The sequence below is a fragment of the Acomys minous genome (assembly GCF_964271855.1).
Source record: "Acomys minous genome assembly, chromosome: 5".
NCBI classification, from domain to species: Eukaryota; Metazoa; Chordata; class Mammalia; order Rodentia; family Muridae; genus Acomys; species Acomys minous.
This window is the reverse complement of record NC_140494.1, coordinates 127,073,214-127,092,060: the sequence shown is the minus strand read 5'-3', so window position 1 is coordinate 127,092,060 and position 18,847 is coordinate 127,073,214. Positions and strand designations below refer to the sequence as shown.

The window sequence follows — 18,847 nt, the reverse complement described above, 5'->3', positions numbered from 1 at the left end:
TAATCGACACTTACTCTTTGTGTTAACTAAAGAAATATAGTGGACCAAAAAGCTATACTTAAGCAACAACAACAAAAAAAAAAAACCAAAGCTGTGTGAACATGTGTTATTTTTAAGTTTACAGAGTGAATCTACAGGATGAACATCTGTAGGGCAAACACAGCACAGCAGAGACTAGATCTTAGATTTCAGATGCGAGCATGTGAGCTCATACATAGGGAGACATCGTGGGGATGGACCTAACTCTTAAACACAAAACCCACCCATGTTACATAGACCTCCTGTCGGCCACTCATGGGTCATTTGGCACCTGTGGGGCATGTGTGCTTTGTATGCTTTGTGTGCCGCCCACCATCAGAGATCACAAACAGAATCATTCAATTACAGCACCCTATTGGCATTTAAAATGTTGCGGATTTTGGAACATTTCATATTTAGGATTTTTGGATTGAAGAAGTTAACTGCAGTATCTTTTAGATATAGTATTCTTTAAATATATGTTTCTCAGATATCAATAAATGTAGTTATAACAAAGCAAAAATAAAGACTGGACTGAAGCAGTAAATATTTACAAATAAAGGCAGCATTGAGAACTTGGAGGCATCCAAAAGCATTAGAACAAAAGAGCTTGAGCCAGCTGTAGCTTCCGCTGTGTTCTGGCGTCTCACAGTCATGCTACAGACAGAGGCTACATGCGTGCTGAGATTCAAATGGTGCTGGGTACCCCAGGATCAATAGTCCAACGTTGACCTCTGTTATAACTGTGGAATTCTGTCCTGGGCCCCTTCTACCAGGCTTTTGAAGGGATCAGCAGGGCAAGTATACACGGCAGTGTCTGGGACTGCTGCCCGGGGGCGTCAGACCCACACAGGCACAGCACCAAGGCTAACGAAGCCTGCACATACAGCACCAAAGCTACCGGAGCTGAGCTGAGCTGAGCAGTGGCTGACCTGCTTTTGCAAAGAGCAACTGCACACTCTTTATTTCCACATCAAACTTGTCATATGCCTTATCTATTATTTCTTCCAGGGATGAATTAGTTGTCCTCTGTGCACCTTGGTCTTTACTGTTGAGCTAAAATGAAGTAAAGAAAAAAAAACTGATTTTTTTCACATAACAGAAAAGTATGCATACGTAACAACATACTTTCGTCACATTTCAAACCCTCTAACTGCAGGTAGGAGACCCCCTTAATGAGCTCACGACGATCTGTATGAAGTTCCTGAGGAACACAGCGCCTTGCCCTGTTTTGCTTGAGTAATAAATGCTGAGCACACCTGCAGCCACAGAGCGAAGCGCACAGCTGTCTGCTTCCGATGGCCTGTCCAGTGGGAAGGCACCCTCCTCTGCCTGTCCAGAGGGAAGGCACCCTCCTCTGCCTGTCCAGAGGGAAGGCACCCTCCTCTGCCTGTCCAGTGGGAAGGCACCCTCCTCTGCCTGTCCAGAGGGAAGGCACCCTCCTCTGCCTGCCAACTACGGCTCAGCTCCCTCACTGCCCATCTTGAGTTCTTCACCTTCTCAACACTACCAGAAAGAGGACATTGGGACTCAGCTCCAACCTCTTCTTCCTTCTCACCTTCCCAGATGGAACCAAGGCTCAGTTCAGTTTAACTCTTACCTTCTGCCAAATGCTTAGACTCAGCAAGATGCAAAACCCAATCTAGTTACTTAGATCAATCCAAAATATACTTACATGTTTATAATATGTATATACTTATATATGATATATAAATTATATATATGTATATATAACTTCCTGTCACAATATATAGACCAAAAAAATGACACTTTAAAATTAAACTCCATAAAGCATAAACACTAAGGAAAAACAAAAAAAATCATCCATCCAGTCTCCGGCACACTAGTACCATTACAGGAATTTTTAGAGACATTTCTTTCTCTGGGCAGCCATATAATACATATGACATAAGTCTCGGGTTGGTTTGGGTGAACGGAAGGAAAACAGGCCGCTATCAGATTCATAGTTACCAAGCTTGTCAAAGATAGAAAGAAAAAAGCACACATCTACCTACCTGAAAAGTACCAAAATCTAAAATGAGAAGATTTGACTTTTCATGGTGGAAACCTGTCTGCGGAATTATCAGATAAGAAGGCTTTAGATTTATCCTTAAATCAAGGACTTTCCGGGTCTCAATAATATGCGTAAGTCCTAAAAAAAAGGCCAAGGGGGGAAATGATATGGTCAAACTGTACATGGTGACACTATTGACAAAAAGACCAAAGATTTTACTTGAAAGATATTAAGTAGTGTCAGTTCTGTCAAAAATTGGATTCTCAATTCAGTATGTAAAGTTAAAAACTGCCTTAAGTTGATGGGAAACAAACATCCCATAGCATGTATACATAGCACAGTAAATCCTACATAACTAGTATTGGTCTAGGCACAGAAGGATTTGTTTCATTTGTTAAGCAACCTGGTGCAATAGTCTGCTGGGTTCTTTAAGACTAGGCGTGAACAGCATTAGGCGTGAGCGTCGCCTTCCACCTCACGAGTGCTCCGGGCACAACTTCTTGGCTGTAACACAGGAGAAGTGTCTTTCTCTGGAGGTCCAGCAAGAGTCTAGCAAGACTCCGAGTTAGCCCAATTTTTGTTTTCTTTCGAGACAGGGTTTCTCTGTGTAGCCCTGGCTGTTCTGAACTCACTTTGTAGACCAGGCTGGCTTGCAACTCACAGCGATCCACCTGCCTCTGCCTCCCAAATGCTGGGATTAAAGGCGTGTTCCAGTTAGCCCAATTTTAAAAAACAACAACAACAACAACAACAACAACAACAACAACCATCTGAGCTACTTTAAGCACAATGTTTCCGTTACACTGGACACGTTTCGCCTTTAGTTGGTGCTGTTACACACGCTAGGAATTTCACCTGTAGCTGTTCTTTCTTTAATTTCTTCCAGCTTCATCAATGTAGCTGATGTGATTTGCTCAAGATCCAACCCCTTATTTGACTGAAAGAATTCAACAATCGCATTGATAGTTTTCTGCAAAAGAATTTTAGAACAACAGGTTGTATGGTAAATCTACGTCACAAGTCTGAAGGATTTACCTCAGTTATAAACAGCTACAGCTCTGAACCACGGAATCCAAGGCTGTTCTAGGATACTACATTCCCATTGGGAGTGAAGACAACCGTGAGCAAGGAACAGCCTAGTGAGCTTACTACAGAGAGGACAGTCTGTACCTGACCCAGCAGTGCACGTGTGTCTCAGTGGCATGCGGAAGCAGCACCTGACACGACCTCTAGTTTCAGCCTCCAATTAAAGTGTAAACCCTGCCCCTCAACACTGAACTTGGATAATGTCATATGTAGACATTTAGAGAAGAAACAGGAGGAAATGGTTCCCTCTTGCCAACATATAAAACTTGAATATAAAAATATCAGAGATTTTATATGACAAAGAAAGTGCTGGCAATTAGTTTTACAGCAACTTAGCTGTGACCGTGAAAACAAGCTGAACCATGTCCTTAAACTGTGTAAGACAGTAAGTCTTGTCATGGGTGTCACAGTAACAGTGTAAAATGTTTTCAGCTTCATTTTACCGTATGTGTGTGAGTGCTCACACACATGTGCACACACACATGTCAGAGCACATGGATGAGGGTCAGAGGACAACTCTGTGGAGTCAGGTCTCTCCGACTGTCTTTACTGGGGCTCCAGCAACTGAGCTAAGGTCACCAGGCCTGCATGGCAAGTGTCTTCACCCCCTGAGCCATCCTTTCATCCCTAAAACTGTTTTAAATATAGAGTGTACACATGTATAACATACAATCATGTGTTCACATGTGTAACATATAATCATGTACCTATGCAGGTCAGTGCACTCATGACCATGTGCAGAGGCCGGAGGAGAGCATGCTGTCCTGTTCCTTCACTCTCTGCCTCAATCCCTGGAGACAGGCTTCTCACTGAACATGGCTGGCAGTCAACAAGTCCCAGCAATCCTCCTGCCCACCGCCCGCAGTGCTGGCCTACAGGCACACACATGCCCGCACCAGTCTTTGACTTGAATGCTGAGGATCCAGACTCCGCACCCTGTGTTGCACAGCAAACACACTCACAAGTGCACTTACATATTAAGCCATCTCCCTAGCCTAGAGGCAGCTTTAAGAGCCCCGCCCTGCCTGCACTTACAGCATCGTAGATGACCTCCACAGGCTGTGACTGGACGACCAGGGTCTGGTCAGCAGGGCTGTCCTCAGGGTTGGTTTCGAACTCAATCCTGAGTAATGACGATGCAGTATCACCAATGGAAGCCACCAGTGATGGCACAACGTCTTGTTGTCGCAAGCCTGTCACGTACCAATGTTCCAATTTTGCTTCTATCCTATCCAATAAGGAAAGAGCAAGCATGGAACAGATAAAATTATATCTGTCCCTCTGAAGACTCGCTTGAGAACCAGCCCTACACCCAAAGTGGCAGTCCACCTTCTTAGCCGCCTTCATTTACCCACAGAAGCTGCTTAGGTTTGTGTCAGCCACCGTCTCGTTAGCTGTTTATCATCCATACGAAAAGCCTGCTTTGGTTAACCCAGGCACGGCACACATTCTGATCACGGTGTCTAAGCACAAGTGACGACATCCACCTCCCGCACCCTCTACCTGCCTCCGCCTCCGCCTCCGCTTGGCACAACCGGCTGCCTGCACCTCCCACTGTTTCAGTCCTCTCCTCGTCCACAACTGGCCATGTGGTACAGCCGTACACATTCCACACTGCACGCTACGGTACGTTGTCTGATGTGTTAAATAGTCTTAAAATATTTTTGCATATACTTTTATCAGATATAATATAAGTGTCCTGAAAACAAAAATGTACTATACCCTAAAAAGCTGCCATGGTGCAGACACTCTAACAAAAATGCTACCTGACAAACCCTTGCGGGAAAGAGGGGAGGGTGGAACAGTGAATAACCCAGCTCACAATGAAGCATGCAAAACCCCAGCAAAGAAAAGCTGCCTGTCTTGCATCTGCATACGTCTATATATTTGGAGCCTAAAACCATATGTGAAAACAAGTTCTTAAACACTTACTTCAGTGCTTGTGCTCCTGGTCGCTGGGATACTTGGGTACCCAAGCCAATTATCTGGATTCTCAGGATTTCTGGAACATTCTTGTTTTCCCTTATTATGATAGAGGTGCTCACCAACTTCAGAGTCAGTATATGGGCCACATACTAAACAGGGGAATAAATGGAAACTGTCAACATGTAAACGACTCCTGGCTTTAAAGGCTCCTTCTTAAACTAAGTATGGTGACTTATCAAACGACTCAACAAAGCGTGCAGCGCCCGCAAACTCTCCATGAATGAACAAGACTTAAAACCTCAGTGGAAGCTCCTCAGACAGACAGCACACTTCTTAAGCAAACTAAGCATCTCAGACCAATCCTCTAGCCGAGGAAAAGAAAAAATACATACAAGAAATAACTACCAGATGGCTGTAGAGATTTACACACACATTAGACACATGCGTGTGCACTGCGCACACACACACACACACACACACACACACACACACAGTGTGTGCGCACATGAGCTGGGACAGACAACCACTGGGGAGATGATGTAGAGTGTTGGGATGTGTTTCCACTCGAAGAACGCAGCCTGTGAAGTGACAGGCTCAAAAGAAAATACTGAAAATCAGGACCCGGCACAAGGCAGCGGCGATGAGGAGCCGCCCTCCAGCCTGGTGGAGACCCAGGGACAATAAGGAGAATTAGAGGAAACTCTCCAAACTAAGAGAGGAAACAGAGACAGAAATGCAGAGAGCTGGAAAGGGACAGAAGACACCATGGAGGCACGGCTCACGTCGCTAGTCCCAGAGAAGAAGCCGGAAAGCGGCAGGCAGAACCGTCCACGCTGATGAGGTGAGACCTGCGACATTCCAACTGCACAGATGGAAGCAAGCACACATGTATAACACAGCGAATACTGAAAACCCGAACAGTTAAACACTTCCTCCAGCGGATGGCCCCACGTCTTACGGAAACAACACTAGTTGGACTTAGTGAGTTGTCAGAGACAGAGACGATGAGGGTGGAGGAAGGAAAGAGCGACAGTTGAGAGGGAGGCATACTGGGGACAGAGGACATGGGAGGCAGAGATAGAGGGAGGGGTTTGATCATATTTCATTGTATTCCTGTGTGAAATTCTCAGGGGTAAAGGAAAATTAGAAAAGTATACTACGAAAATGTTAGATAAAAATGCCCCTCATTGATTAAAACAATATACAAAGAAACCAAATGGACCCAGGTGTCACTACAATACAGTGCGGCTCACAGAGAGCGTGAGCCAAACAGCGACAGAATTATGGAATCAAAACTCTTTGTTTTTAAAAGAGGGAATCAATAACCTACAATTCTAAACTCGAGGTGTGGGGGGGTGGGGGTGGGGTGTCTTTACGACACATGGGAAAATCCTACAAGCAGATCTTCATCAGAGGGAGGAAAACAAGGAGCATCACTCAAGAGACAGGAAGTAAGAGCAATGGTCAGAGACAGCACTGAGGAAAAAGAAGATGTGACTCTCCGACGCTCCCTATCTCCCCAAAATCATCTCCAGAGTCAACGTACCCTCTAGCAGCACTACAGCAGCATGTCTTTCTGAAAGCACGAGACAATCGTGCAAGCTGTACACGAACGCAAAAGATACAACATGACCTGTAAGGAGGTTCACTAAGACCCGCCTGGACAGCAATGGGGAAGACAAACCACCTGCCTTAAAAGTGGGCATTTACAAACAAACACACAGAACCGCCAGCAAGCTGCGGAGACGTGCTCGGCATCATCAAGCTGCGGAGATGCGCTTGGCATCATCAAGCTGTGGAGATGCGCTTGGCATCACCGTCGGGACAATACAGATTAAAACCGAGGTGGGCAGCGCGCCGTGTCCTTAGAGCGGCTAACAAGAAGCGTAAAGAACGCCATGACAATGAGTGGGGTCTGGGGAACTGTTTTCTAAGTTACACATACATCCACCCTATGGCCCAACAGTTTTACTCCTAGATATTTTACTCGGTGGAAATGAAAACACACAGTTAAGAAAGAGAGACAGAAATAAAAAGACCCCAAATGCTCTTCAACAGAAGCACTATCAAGTGAGTGCTGGTGTTTCCGAATGACAGACTCCTCGAGGCAATGAAATTGAGCAAAATAGACTAGGTACAACAGCACAGACGACCCGACAACAAAGCCAGACACAAGGACACGCGCTCTGTGCCTCCATTTACAGAAAGACAAAAATAGGCAGCATGAAAGCACGGCGCCTACAGCAAGTCTCACAGGGGAGGGAAAGAAGCGGCTGTGGTATTAACCGTCAGGACACTGGTTATCTCTGGAGCAGAGATGAGGGGAGCGTAGGGGGGTCCAGGACCTCGCAGGACTCTAAGCCTTGGCGCTGCGAGTCCCCGCAGCCAGTGACTTCTTAGCCTAACGAACAAGCAGACCGCCTTTGATTTGTTCACTCTTGCTGTGAGTTAAATTTCACAACAACAAAATGTTTTGAAGATTCAACTGCACACTCTAACAAGACCCTTCCAGGAACGCTGGCCAGGCTCTCTCTCCCACTCACTCAGTCAAGCAGTCCCAGCCATGGAGGAGTTTTGACTGCTGAGGCCCCAGAACAGCATTAGGCAACCAAACTGAGGAAAACACACTTCAGTAGCTACTGAGAAGATCGCTAATTTAACCCAACTCAAGAGAATCCAGCAAGTGAGTCAACACATAACTGAAGGCACCCGACACCTACCTGCTTGGGCAAAGCGTAGTTGTAGGTGTTCTCGCTGTAGCCGATGGCGGTCAGGAGTTTGTCTTTTTCCTCTGGAGTCATAAGGTCATCAATGGCTGTGAGACAGGACCATCATTTAGGAAATGAAGGCCTTTGGTTTACAGATTTTTTTTTTTTAATCCACAGACACAAATGTTAAAGCAAAACCAGCCACCTGATTCCCTCTAACACACCACTCTGGCTTAATTAAAACAAACACCCTGTATTTGCCTATTTGCATTAAGAAACTGCAAAAAAGACACTAGCTGTTAAGGAAATTCAGCTCTCAGATATATGCATTTTTTAATTCCCTAAAATTTTCAAAAATTAACTTGTCATTAAAAATCCTTCTACAGCTTAACAATAAGGAATACTGAATGGCCTAAGGACGAACATACTAAATTTCTCACAAATCATTTTTCAAGAAATTTAAGTTTCACTCCAAGTAGATAAATAAGGCGATTGGGTAGCTTGTCACATGTGCTCACGTGCTCTGTCACATGTGCTCACGTGCTCTGTCACATGTGCTCATGTGCTCTGTCATATGTGCTCATGTGCTCCTCTACTGGGTATGTGAGACAGAATCTGTGTGGCTTTTTCTTGTCTGCCTTGAGACTTACTCTCAGGGATTAATGATTCTTCTTCATCTTTCTTCTTAGACTCTTTCTTTCCCCAAAACCCACTAAACCAGCCACGTTTCTCTCCTGCCTCAGTAGACTTTTTCCTTAACTTTTGCCCAGAATGAATGACCTGAAAAATACAAACTGAAGATTAATCCAAAAGAAACACTGTCAAGTATAACCATGGGAGACTTTGTTCAACGCTTCAGTGCACGAGAGGAGAGGAGGCCAGCCACTGCTCACAGTACGCCGCGGAAGCATGGCCTCCGGATGACCCACTCCCTGCGCAGACTGATAGAAGTGGAGGACGGCACACTGTATAGCTAAACTTGGTAAACTCTCGTGTACTGTAATGGGCACACTAGGAGACATTAGATCACAGGTTTATAAAATGAAAATGCATAAAAGGAAGATGCTTCTGCACCTGAAATGAATTACTAAAAGACACATCTCAGAATTTACACACATTCCTGGTTTGCTGACTAGTGTGTGGTGGGAAGGAGAGGCAGTGACAGAATGGAGGAGGGACAGTGACAGAATGGTCCTCAAACCCTGTCTCACCTCTCGCTTCAAATAAAGCCTAACGCGCTTGCTACTGCTTCTTCTCTTAGCCCGTTTCTCAAAAGCCAGAAAATAAGTATTTAAAAAAGAAAAAAAGTAAATTATTTAGACTCTATCACCATTCCATGATCTTCAACAATCTTCAAATTCACTTTTAAGAGAATTTTATTGGGTAGTAAATCATCAACATATTTAAGTATCACATAATAAAAAGTAAACGAATCAAGCCAGGGTTGGTGGCGCATGCCTTTAATCCCAGCACTTGAGAGGCAAAGGAAAGCAGATGGTTGTGAGTTCAAGGCCAGCCTGGTCTACAAAGTGAGTCCGGGATAGCCAGGATTGTTACACAGAGAAACAATGTCTCAGAAAAAAAAAAAAAGTAAACTAATCAAAAAGAGAAGTTAAAAGGAAAAATTAAGTTCTATACTGAAAAAGGAGGTTTAATGACCAGATATAAGGCCAAGCCTAGGAAAACTGTCTGTCCTAAGTGACCCAGGAGTATAAGCATTCAAGAATGAAGAGATATGAAATAGGCAGGAAAAGGTATCAAGATATATTAAACATTCTAGCATCAACACATATGTGCACATATATACTGTTTATGTTATATGCATTTTATATAGATGCTTCATGTATGTGTTTGTGTATACACAGAGTGAGCAAGAAAGACAATCAGTCATCCAAAAAGAAAAGAAGAAAGAGAAATTATTTAAAAGCATACCACAGGTGTACACCTCGGGTCTGAGTCAGCCCAGCGGCCACTCAGGTGCATGTACCTCAGGCAGCCATAGGTGAGCGGGCTGCTATCCTCCTAGGAGCCCTTTTCTGCCTGAATATGGAGCTGTGTTAAGTTAACACAGCTTTCCTCCTTCAACTCGGCAACACCACAGTCACCGGTGTTGCCACCCATCTCTCTGAGCATGGCATCAGAAGACTCCTGGTCTCTGCAGCTCTCCTCCTCCCTAATTCCTCAGGTGACTTTATCCAGTCTCACACGTCTAACCAACCCTGAACTACAGCGCAGCACAGACTTCTGCACCGAGCTCACCTCCCTCTGTCTAACGTGAACCCCGGATCTCCTCACACCGCGCCCAGGCTCTTCTAGTCTTCCCCATCTTATTTGATGGCAGATCTACACTTTCAATGGTCTATACCAAAATAACCCAAGGCTTTTTAACTCTCTTATATCTACCCTGTATCAGTAATATAAAATTTGCCTTTGAATATCTTGACTCTGGCACATTCTATCCCCTCCCCTGACACCAATCTCCAACAGGCTCAGCAGTTAGTCCAACAGCAACTGGCCTCCCTAGTTGTACCCTCACACCCTGTCTGACAGCTGTCTGCAAAGCAGCCAGCCTGAGTTCTAAAGCATGCCCAATTACAACAGCTGAATTCAGACTTGCCGATCCACACTGCTTCTGTAAGAGCCAGCACACCATGGCGACCGCCCCAGTTCCCAGCAGGACCACCTCCACTTTACTCCAGCACTTCCTGTATATCACACTGGCTGCTGCCCTCCCCTCCCAGAGCTGTGAATGAACCAGCAGAGCTCCCAGGCTAAAAGCTTTGAACAGGCCCAGCGCATTCTTCGCTCCTGGCTCAGCTCCCTCTGCACAGCACCCTCCTTGGGTCCTCAGTCCAACCACCCGTTCTGAGTAAGGCATTCTCTGACCTCCTGTTTAAAACTGCAATCCCAATCATCATTACTGCCCAGCCCTGGCACTCTATATCCCTGCCTATTTGTGTTTAATTGTGTAATTATTGTCCTTCTCTCCCACTGGAAGGGATGTCTTTGTTTTGATCACTTCCATGTGCTAATTAATACAAAGGGGAAGACTGGGGCGTGGGGGTCACTTACTTAGTCCTTCCTAAGGGCCAGGCCCATAACAGTCCAACTGCTTTAAATGAACAATCACAAGTTACCCCACAGTAAGCACAGGACACAGGTTCTCTTATAAATGAGAAAACAAAGCACAAAGAGATTAAATAGCCAGCCCCAGCCACTGCAAACCCGGGACCACTGCCCCAGCCACTGCAAACCCGGGACCATCCGCCCCAGCCACTGCAAACCCGGGACCATCGCCCCAGCCACTGCAAACCCAGGACCACCCGCCCCAGCCACTGCAAACCAGGGACCACCCGCCCCAGCCACTGCAAACCAGGGACCATCTGGCCTTCTCAGTCCACACACTTAACCATAATCTAGGATGAGAGAAATTCATTGACTTTTTGCTAGATAAGTGAGTAAATGCACATGCTCTAGTCGCATTTTTAAATGAGTTACGGACTGGAAGGATAGCTGGGCGATGCAGCAATATGCTCAGTCCCCACATCACAGGACAGGGTGTGGCATGCCCATGAGATCTCTAGAAATGACTTAACGCAAGTGCACACAGCTCTGGCAGCAGCTGAGCATCCGAGACGGCACAGGAGGCAATGGGAGTTTCTCCTTCCTGCTGCTGACCGGCGTGCTCTACTGATTTTAGAAGCTTTCTTTAAGAAGCTGTTCATTTTTAATCACTGAGAAGCAATAGACACAGAAAGGACAGCATACACAAAGTCCTGGTGGACAGGCAGGAAAGACTCATAGACAAACTGGTTCTGATTTTGGAAAATTAGAATTTCTGGGTTTAAAGAAGTACCAATTAATTAATAAAGAATAAAGTCAGTTAGCCAAAATGATTACCTCAACTTGTGCTTGTTGTCTCACTAAAATTATGTTTAAAACATCTAGGCTCTTCTCCAAGTCCTGCAAAATGAGAGAAAGGGGGTCAGAAAAAAGCATGCTCCGTGACTGAAGCCCTCACCCAGGCATTCCCCACCCTGACAGTGCTCTAATGAAAGCACAAGCTAACATGGCGTTTAATCACTTGCTTTTACAGTGAGGAAAGTGTCTCATAAAAAGTTAAATGGTTATTAAACATTTTGAAAATAAAGCTTCTTTAAGGAAAAATACTCTATTTTCTCATGTCATTCTTCACAAAGCAATGAGTCTATTTCTTGTCAAATTATATTCCAAACCAAACTGGATACATAAGAATATGAAAGGAGCTGGGTGTGGTGGCGCACACCTTTAATCCCAGCACTTGGGAAGCAGAGGCAGGCGGATCTCTGTGAGTTCAAGGCCGGCCTGGCCTGCATAGTGAGTTCCAGGACAGCCAGGGCTACAGAGCGAGACCCTGTCTCATTAAACAAACAGAATACTAAAGACTAATTAGACCTACAGCAATACTAACATATGCAAAATATACCTGAATTTGTTTCTGTATTTCTTCTGAGACTTTGGTTTGTGTTAACTTGTTTTTGTAGGCAATTTTGTAATTCTTGAGTAGCTGCCTGTGTTTTTTTATGTTACTCCACGACCACATCTGGGTATATCTCCTTATGTGGACTTCAAGAACAGAATCAATTGCATATTTCCACCTGAAGTCAAATTGTGTTAATGCACATATGAACATAAAGGTACAAGAAAAGGCTTAGACTTTTCAGAGGCACTACGCTGTTGATTTAGCTACTGCTGCTCCTCACCACCTCCCAGGATTCCAACAGTATCTCGTGAGCCCCCAGTGCAGCTCTCTGCAAGGAAACTCTCCAGGAAGAGGGCATGCCAGAGACAAGCCACACATGCACAAAAAGATGCATGTGGGAAACAGTGCAGCCGTGTGCTCCACAGCAGTGTCTTGCTGAACGGCAGACCACACACAACACAACGGCTGCATGAGCTGAATTGTCTGGTGATGACACCGCTACGTTAGTTCACGCTGCATGCACGACGCCCACACAGCCATGAAGTGCATTTCACACCGTCCATCTCCGCGGCTCCGTGAAACACGGCCGCAGGCTGTGCCACTGGCATACCCTTGAGTGCATGTGGATACCTGGCAAGGCTTCTTAAAACATGTTCGAAGTTATAAGATAAAGCTGTAGGCGTCCAGGAGCAGAATATAAAATGAGGCATTCGTGAGAGAATGCACACACAGAGAATAAATCTTAAATAGAAAGGACAAGTTGTGACTTACCATTGCCGACAGTTGGTGTGAAGCGGTAAGCAAGGTTTGTATTTCCTGTACGGTGCGTTTCTAACCATATAATCCAGTGACTCCAAAAAGTCAATCATACTTAAGTACTACGGAGATAAGAACAAAATTAGGTTTGTTACAGCGACCGTTTAAATAAAAATTGGATTTGATTTTCTTTTTCTAGGACTCCAAAATCTGATAATTCAATAATATACTAACTATACCTCATTGAACATGACATTATCAATTAGAAATTAAAGCAAGCATTTTAAGTTCTCCTATTTAAAAAAAAAACTGCACTACAACTTAAACAGTCACACAACCAATAATATACATCCTTTTTTTAGCTATTCTAAAATGGAAATTATATATATCTTAGCAACAATGAAATGGTATGTCTCAATTTTATGGTATTTATGTTTCCAAACGTGCCTGCTTTTTTTTGCCACAGCCACAGTAGCTAACTCCCAAACTGATCCAGAAAATCTATGCATAACTAAGCAATCTGATGTTGTGCTGGGATTTAAGCACTCACTTTACTACCAACACAACTTTGTGTTGTGTAGGCTTGAGAAACACACGAGGTGAGTGAGAAAGATCACAGGTTCAAGAGAGAGAGACCCAGCTTCCTTGACACTCTCCTCAGAACAGCCCCGCCTTAAGGTCACTTGAGAAATGTGTCTAGCCTAAACCTCAACAGTAAACTATATCAGATTTCAAAGACGTGTAAGGCAGAAGGGATACAAAATACCTAGTTACAACTTATATTCACAGTGTTATAAAATAAAATTGTAGAAGCATTATGTTAAGTAAAATAGATTATTAACGTTTGTTTTAAGCTAGGCATGGAGGGACACATCTACAGTTCTAGAGTGCAGAAAGCTGAGATAGGAGGATTGCTGCAAGTTCAAAGCCATCCTGGGCTACATAATGAGCTCCAGACCAGGCCAGACCAAACAGAAACAAAGCAGTTATTTTCCCTTTTGGTAATGAGGCTACTAGAAAATCTGACATGGCAAAGGCCATTTTTGTTCTATATTAGACAACACTAAACTAGCAGCGAGTTAGAGGCTCTTCCCTTCCTCTCAGCTCAGGTCTCGGGGTCTGCTACCCAAAGCCTCTGGGCATACAACGACACTTGGAAAACAAGCAGAGGAAAAACAGTTGCTCTAAAAATTAAATAAATGGTACTTGAGTGTCTGCTGTTAAAAACTGAGGTGATGGGGCTGGAGAGACAGCTCAGTAGAGACACTCAGTAGTTAGGAGCAGGGGCTGCTCATGCAGAGGGCCTGGGCTTAATTCCAACACCCACGTGGCAGCTCACAACGCCCAGTAACTCCAGTTCAGTCTCCAAAGCCTACAGGATAGAGGGAGATAACTGACTCCTTCAGGTTAAACACACACACACACACACACACACACACACACACAGAGTCACACACACACACAGAGTCACACACACACACAGAGTCACACACACACATAGAGTCACACACACACACAACACACAGTCACACACACAACACACACAGTCACACACACACACACCACATAGTCACACACACAACACACACACACTCACACACACACAACACACACACACTCACACACACATTCACGTCTAAAGGATTAGAAAATAATGAAGGCAAAAAGCACACTGAAACTCTCCTACAACTACGAAGTAAAAGTAAACAACACCATTCACTACAGATCAAGCTTTGTTTGTGAGAAAGATCAGATTAATGGAAATTATGTCTAAGATCTCCCTTATTTTTATTTTATTTTCATCAAATGTCAACAGAATAAAACAAAGGTACCACCAGACCATAGAGCACGATGACTGACAAGGGTGAGAGCGACAGGACCATAGAGGATGACGACTGACAAGGGCAAGAGCGACAGGACCACAGAGGATGACGACTGACAAGGACGAGAGCGACAGGATCATAGAGGACGACGACTGACAAGGGCAAGAGCGACAGGACCATGGAGGATGACGATTGACAAGGGCGAGAATGACAGGACCACAGAGGATGACGATTGACAAGGGCGAGAGCGACAGGACCACAGAGGATGACGACTGACAAGGGCAAGAGCGACAGGACCATAGAGGATGACGACTGACAAGGGCAAGAGCGACAGGACCACAGAGGATGACGACTGACAAGGGCAAGAGCGACAGGACCACAGAGGATGACGACTGACAAGGGCAAGAGCGACAGGACCATAGAGGATGACGACTGACAAGGGCAAGAGCGACAGGACCACGGAGGATGACGACTGACAAGGACAAGAGCGACAGGACCATGGAGGATGACGATTGACAAGGGCGAGAGCGACAGGACCACAGAGGATGACGATTGACAAGGGCGAGAGCGACAGGACCACAGAGGATGACGACTGACAAGGACGAGAGCGACAGGACCATAGAGGATGACGACTGACAAGGGCAAGAGCGACAGGACCACAGAGGATGACGACTGACAAGGACAAGAGCGACAGGATCATAGAGGACGATGACTGACAATGGCAAGAGCGACAGGACCATAGAGGATGCCAAGGACAAGAGCGACAGGACCACAGAGGATGACGATTGACAAGGAGAAGAGCGACAGGATCATAGTGGATGACGACTGACAAGGACAAGAGCGACAGGACCATGGAGGATGACGATTGACAAGGGCGAGAGCGACAGGACCACAGAGGATGACGACTGACAAGGACGAGAGCGACAGGACCACAGAGGATGACGACTGACAAGGGCAAGAGCGACAGGACCACAGAGGATGACGACTGACAAGGACAAGAGCGACAGGATCATAGAGGACGATGACTGACAATGGCAAGAGCGACAGGACCATAGAGGATGCCAAGGACAAGAGCGACAGGACCACAGAGGATGACGATTGACAAGGAGAAGAGCGACAGGATCATAGTGGATGACGACTGACAAGGACGAGAGGGACAGGACCACAGAGGATGACGACTGACAAGGGCAAGAGCGACAGGACCATAGAGGATGCCAAGGACGAGAGTGACAGGACCATAGAGGACGACAACTGACAAGGACGAGAGCGACAGGACCACAGAGGACGACAACTGACAAGGACGAGAGCAACAAGACCACAGAGGATGCCGAGGACGAAAGCGACAGGACCACAAAGGATGACAACTGAGGAAGATGAGAGCGCCAGGGTTGAGGCTGCCCACGGGAGCTCACCTGAGGCTTCGTCAGCTCCAGGGCGATACTCTGCACCTCGACGTTGCCATCAAGTTTGGGCGTTCTGAGCTCTGACTCTGCACCGGGATTCATGTAGAGTTTTGCAGAGGCCGATATTGGCTGGAAAACTGACATCACACAGAAAGACATAAGATAGCTTCACATTGCTCTTAACTATGAATAACTATAAATAATTATAAGAATATTTGCACTTTGAAAGAAAAAATAGTAAATGATGGTGTGTATGTGTAACAAAATCAGTGTCAGGAAATGTGCAAGGCAGAAGTCAGAGAAAGGGGCAGCATACGCAGAGTCTGCAGAGGTCCAAGCTAGACAGGGTCCCAGAGCCGAGCAGGGGATGTGGACATGAGCTCCCATCCCTAACCAAGATGCTGTCGCCACCTGACTGCAAACCACACCTAAGGGCAGGCCCCATGGCCAGCAATAGATGGCCAACACAAAGCTAACTCTATGGGATTTTGGGAAGATTATTTTTTGTCTCACTGGTCTTTTGTTTATATATTATTTATGTACTGTGGTTTCCAGTTTTCTGTTTGTATGTCTTTGTTATGTGTGCCTGTGTCTCTGTATGTGTACTGTGTGTGCATGTCTTTGCCGTGTGCGCCTGTGTCTCTGCATGTGTATTGTGGGCGCATGTCTTTGCCGTGTGTGCCTGTGTCTCTGTATGTACTTCCCGTGCTTTTCCTTTGTTTTTCTCTGTTTTGTCCTATTCTGGCTGTTTGCTGTTGCATTTGCCTGCTTGCTAAAGTGAGAGGAAGAAGCCACGGAGGTGGATGGACGGGGATACAGGGAGGACCTGGGAAGGGAGGAAGAAGGGTAAACAGTAATCAGAATATATTATATATAAGGAAAAAAACTGGAGCAGGGCGTGGTGGCGCACACCTTTAACCCCAGCACTTGGAAGGCAGAGACAGACGGATCCCTGTGAGTTCGAGGCCAGCCATATATATATGTACAAACAACCTTAACAAAACTGAAAACCATCCTGAGGCTGGGTGACAGTAGAAACAAAAGGTCTGGTAGGGATGGTGACAGTGGTACATTTTATCTATAAATAGTATCAAAGCCACATAGATATATTATTACATTATGATGATTACAATTTGCATTAAATTGTAGAGCATTTTGACTGACTTTTGTTATTCATAAATGCCTGAGAATTAAGTTGTATATTTTCTGAACTAGTTGTTTTATCAATGAAACTAAAAACTTTTACAAACTGGGAACACTTGAAAATCTTGTCATTATTCAAGTGTCTGAACGCAACAGAAAATGCCATCATCCAATGCAAAGAGCTACAAAGGACAGGAAGCCACAGAGAACCAGGACACTTTGGAATACAGAAAGAATCGGGCCTGAAAGCTAAGGATAATTATAAAGAAGCTCACCAAATAAAAACAAACTAATAGCTTCTCAGAATGACAGTGAAATGGGAAAGCACATGCAGTAAATAAATAAGCGGGCAATTCTATCAGAGAAATAAAGAAGAAGCTGCCAAAAAAAAAAAAGTCCAGGCGTGGTGGTGCACACCTCCCAGAACTCAGGAGGCAGAGGCAGGTGGATCACTCTGAGTTCAAGGCTAGCCTGTCCTACAAATCGAGTTCCAGGACAGCCAAGGCTCCACAGAGAAAACCAAAAAGAAAAAAAAATTTCACTTAAAAAATATATCCACCGTGACTGGCTTACACTGCCAGTGGTGACATGAATGCCAGAGTCCCAGAGATTCTAAAAGGGAGGGAGGAAAAGGAAAAAAAGAAAAAGGAGAAAGTGAGGGAGGGGAGACTGAAGGAAGAGAAGGAAGAGGGAATAAACTGCAGAACAAAGACCCTGGTAACAAGAGAGGAGAAGGCGCAGGCTGCAGCAGGGACCCGAGGCCGCAGCAGGGACCCGAGGCCGCAGCAGGGACCCGAGGCCGCAGCAGGGACCCGAGGCCGCAGCAGGGACCCGAGGCCGCAGCAGGGACCCGAGGCCGCAGCAGGGACCCGAGGCCGCAGCAGGGACCCGAGGCCGCAGCAGGGACCCGAGGCCGCAGCAGGGACCCGAGGCCGCAGCAGGGACCCGAGGCCGCAGCAGGGACCCGAGGCCGCAGCAGGGACCCGCGGCCGCAGCAGGGACCCGAGGCCGCAGCAGGGACCCGAGGCCGCAGCAGGGACCCGAGGCCGCAGCAGGGACCCGAGGCCGCAGCAGGGACCCGAGGCCGCAGCAGGGACCCGAGGCCGCAGCAGGGACCCGAGGCCGCAGCAGGGACCCGAGGCCGCAGCAGGGACCCGAGGCCGCAGCAGGGACCCGAGGCCGCAGCAGGGACCCGAGGCCGCAGCAGGGACCCGAGGCCGCAGCAGGGACCCGAGGCCGCAGCGGGACCAGCAGCCGCTCTGCTGGCCCCATCACTCCCCAGCACTGTAGGGCTACACTCTAGTCCTAAAGAGCTACAGTCTAAACAAACACGCTGTGCAGCCAAATACCGTAAGACAAAACACATTCTGTTTGTTAAGGCAACTTCATTTAGAAACCTTTGTGAAAACATTGACTCTCCCTGGTACTCACTGTACTGGTGGTTTTGGGGGACGTTTGTACTTGTAAGAATTTCCCGTTTCAGTTGATCCTAAAGAGATTTAAATTGA

The 18,847-nt window shown here is 46.1% G+C and overlaps 1 protein-coding gene across 6 annotated transcripts in view; it reads right to left on the bottom strand.

The window, feature by feature from the left end:
• The window catches only part of VPS13C (vacuolar protein sorting 13 homolog C), a 164,056-nt gene that overhangs the window by 100,785 nt on the left and 44,424 nt on the right, over positions 1 to 18,847 (bottom strand). For all 6 annotated transcript variants that reach the window (XR_014779095.1, XM_084781224.1, XM_084781225.1 and 3 more), the window contains 12 exons: positions 18,771 to 18,828; positions 16,206 to 16,333; positions 12,986 to 13,092; positions 12,218 to 12,389; positions 11,653 to 11,715; positions 8,403 to 8,532; positions 7,765 to 7,859; positions 5,051 to 5,193; positions 4,154 to 4,346; positions 2,888 to 3,002; positions 2,034 to 2,170; positions 951 to 1,074 (listed from right to left, as the gene is read on the bottom strand). Coding sequence is in view for 5 of the 6 variants with exons in the window: in XM_084781224.1 (XP_084637350.1) it covers positions 951 to 1,074; positions 2,034 to 2,170; positions 2,888 to 3,002; positions 4,154 to 4,346; positions 5,051 to 5,193; positions 7,765 to 7,859; positions 8,403 to 8,532; positions 11,653 to 11,715; positions 12,218 to 12,389; positions 12,986 to 13,092; positions 16,206 to 16,333; positions 18,771 to 18,828 (1,465 nt within the window). In the remaining variant the exon portion in view is untranslated. The remainder of the gene's footprint in view (positions 1 to 950; positions 1,075 to 2,033; positions 2,171 to 2,887; positions 3,003 to 4,153; positions 4,347 to 5,050; positions 5,194 to 7,764; positions 7,860 to 8,402; positions 8,533 to 11,652; positions 11,716 to 12,217; positions 12,390 to 12,985; positions 13,093 to 16,205; positions 16,334 to 18,770; positions 18,829 to 18,847) is intronic.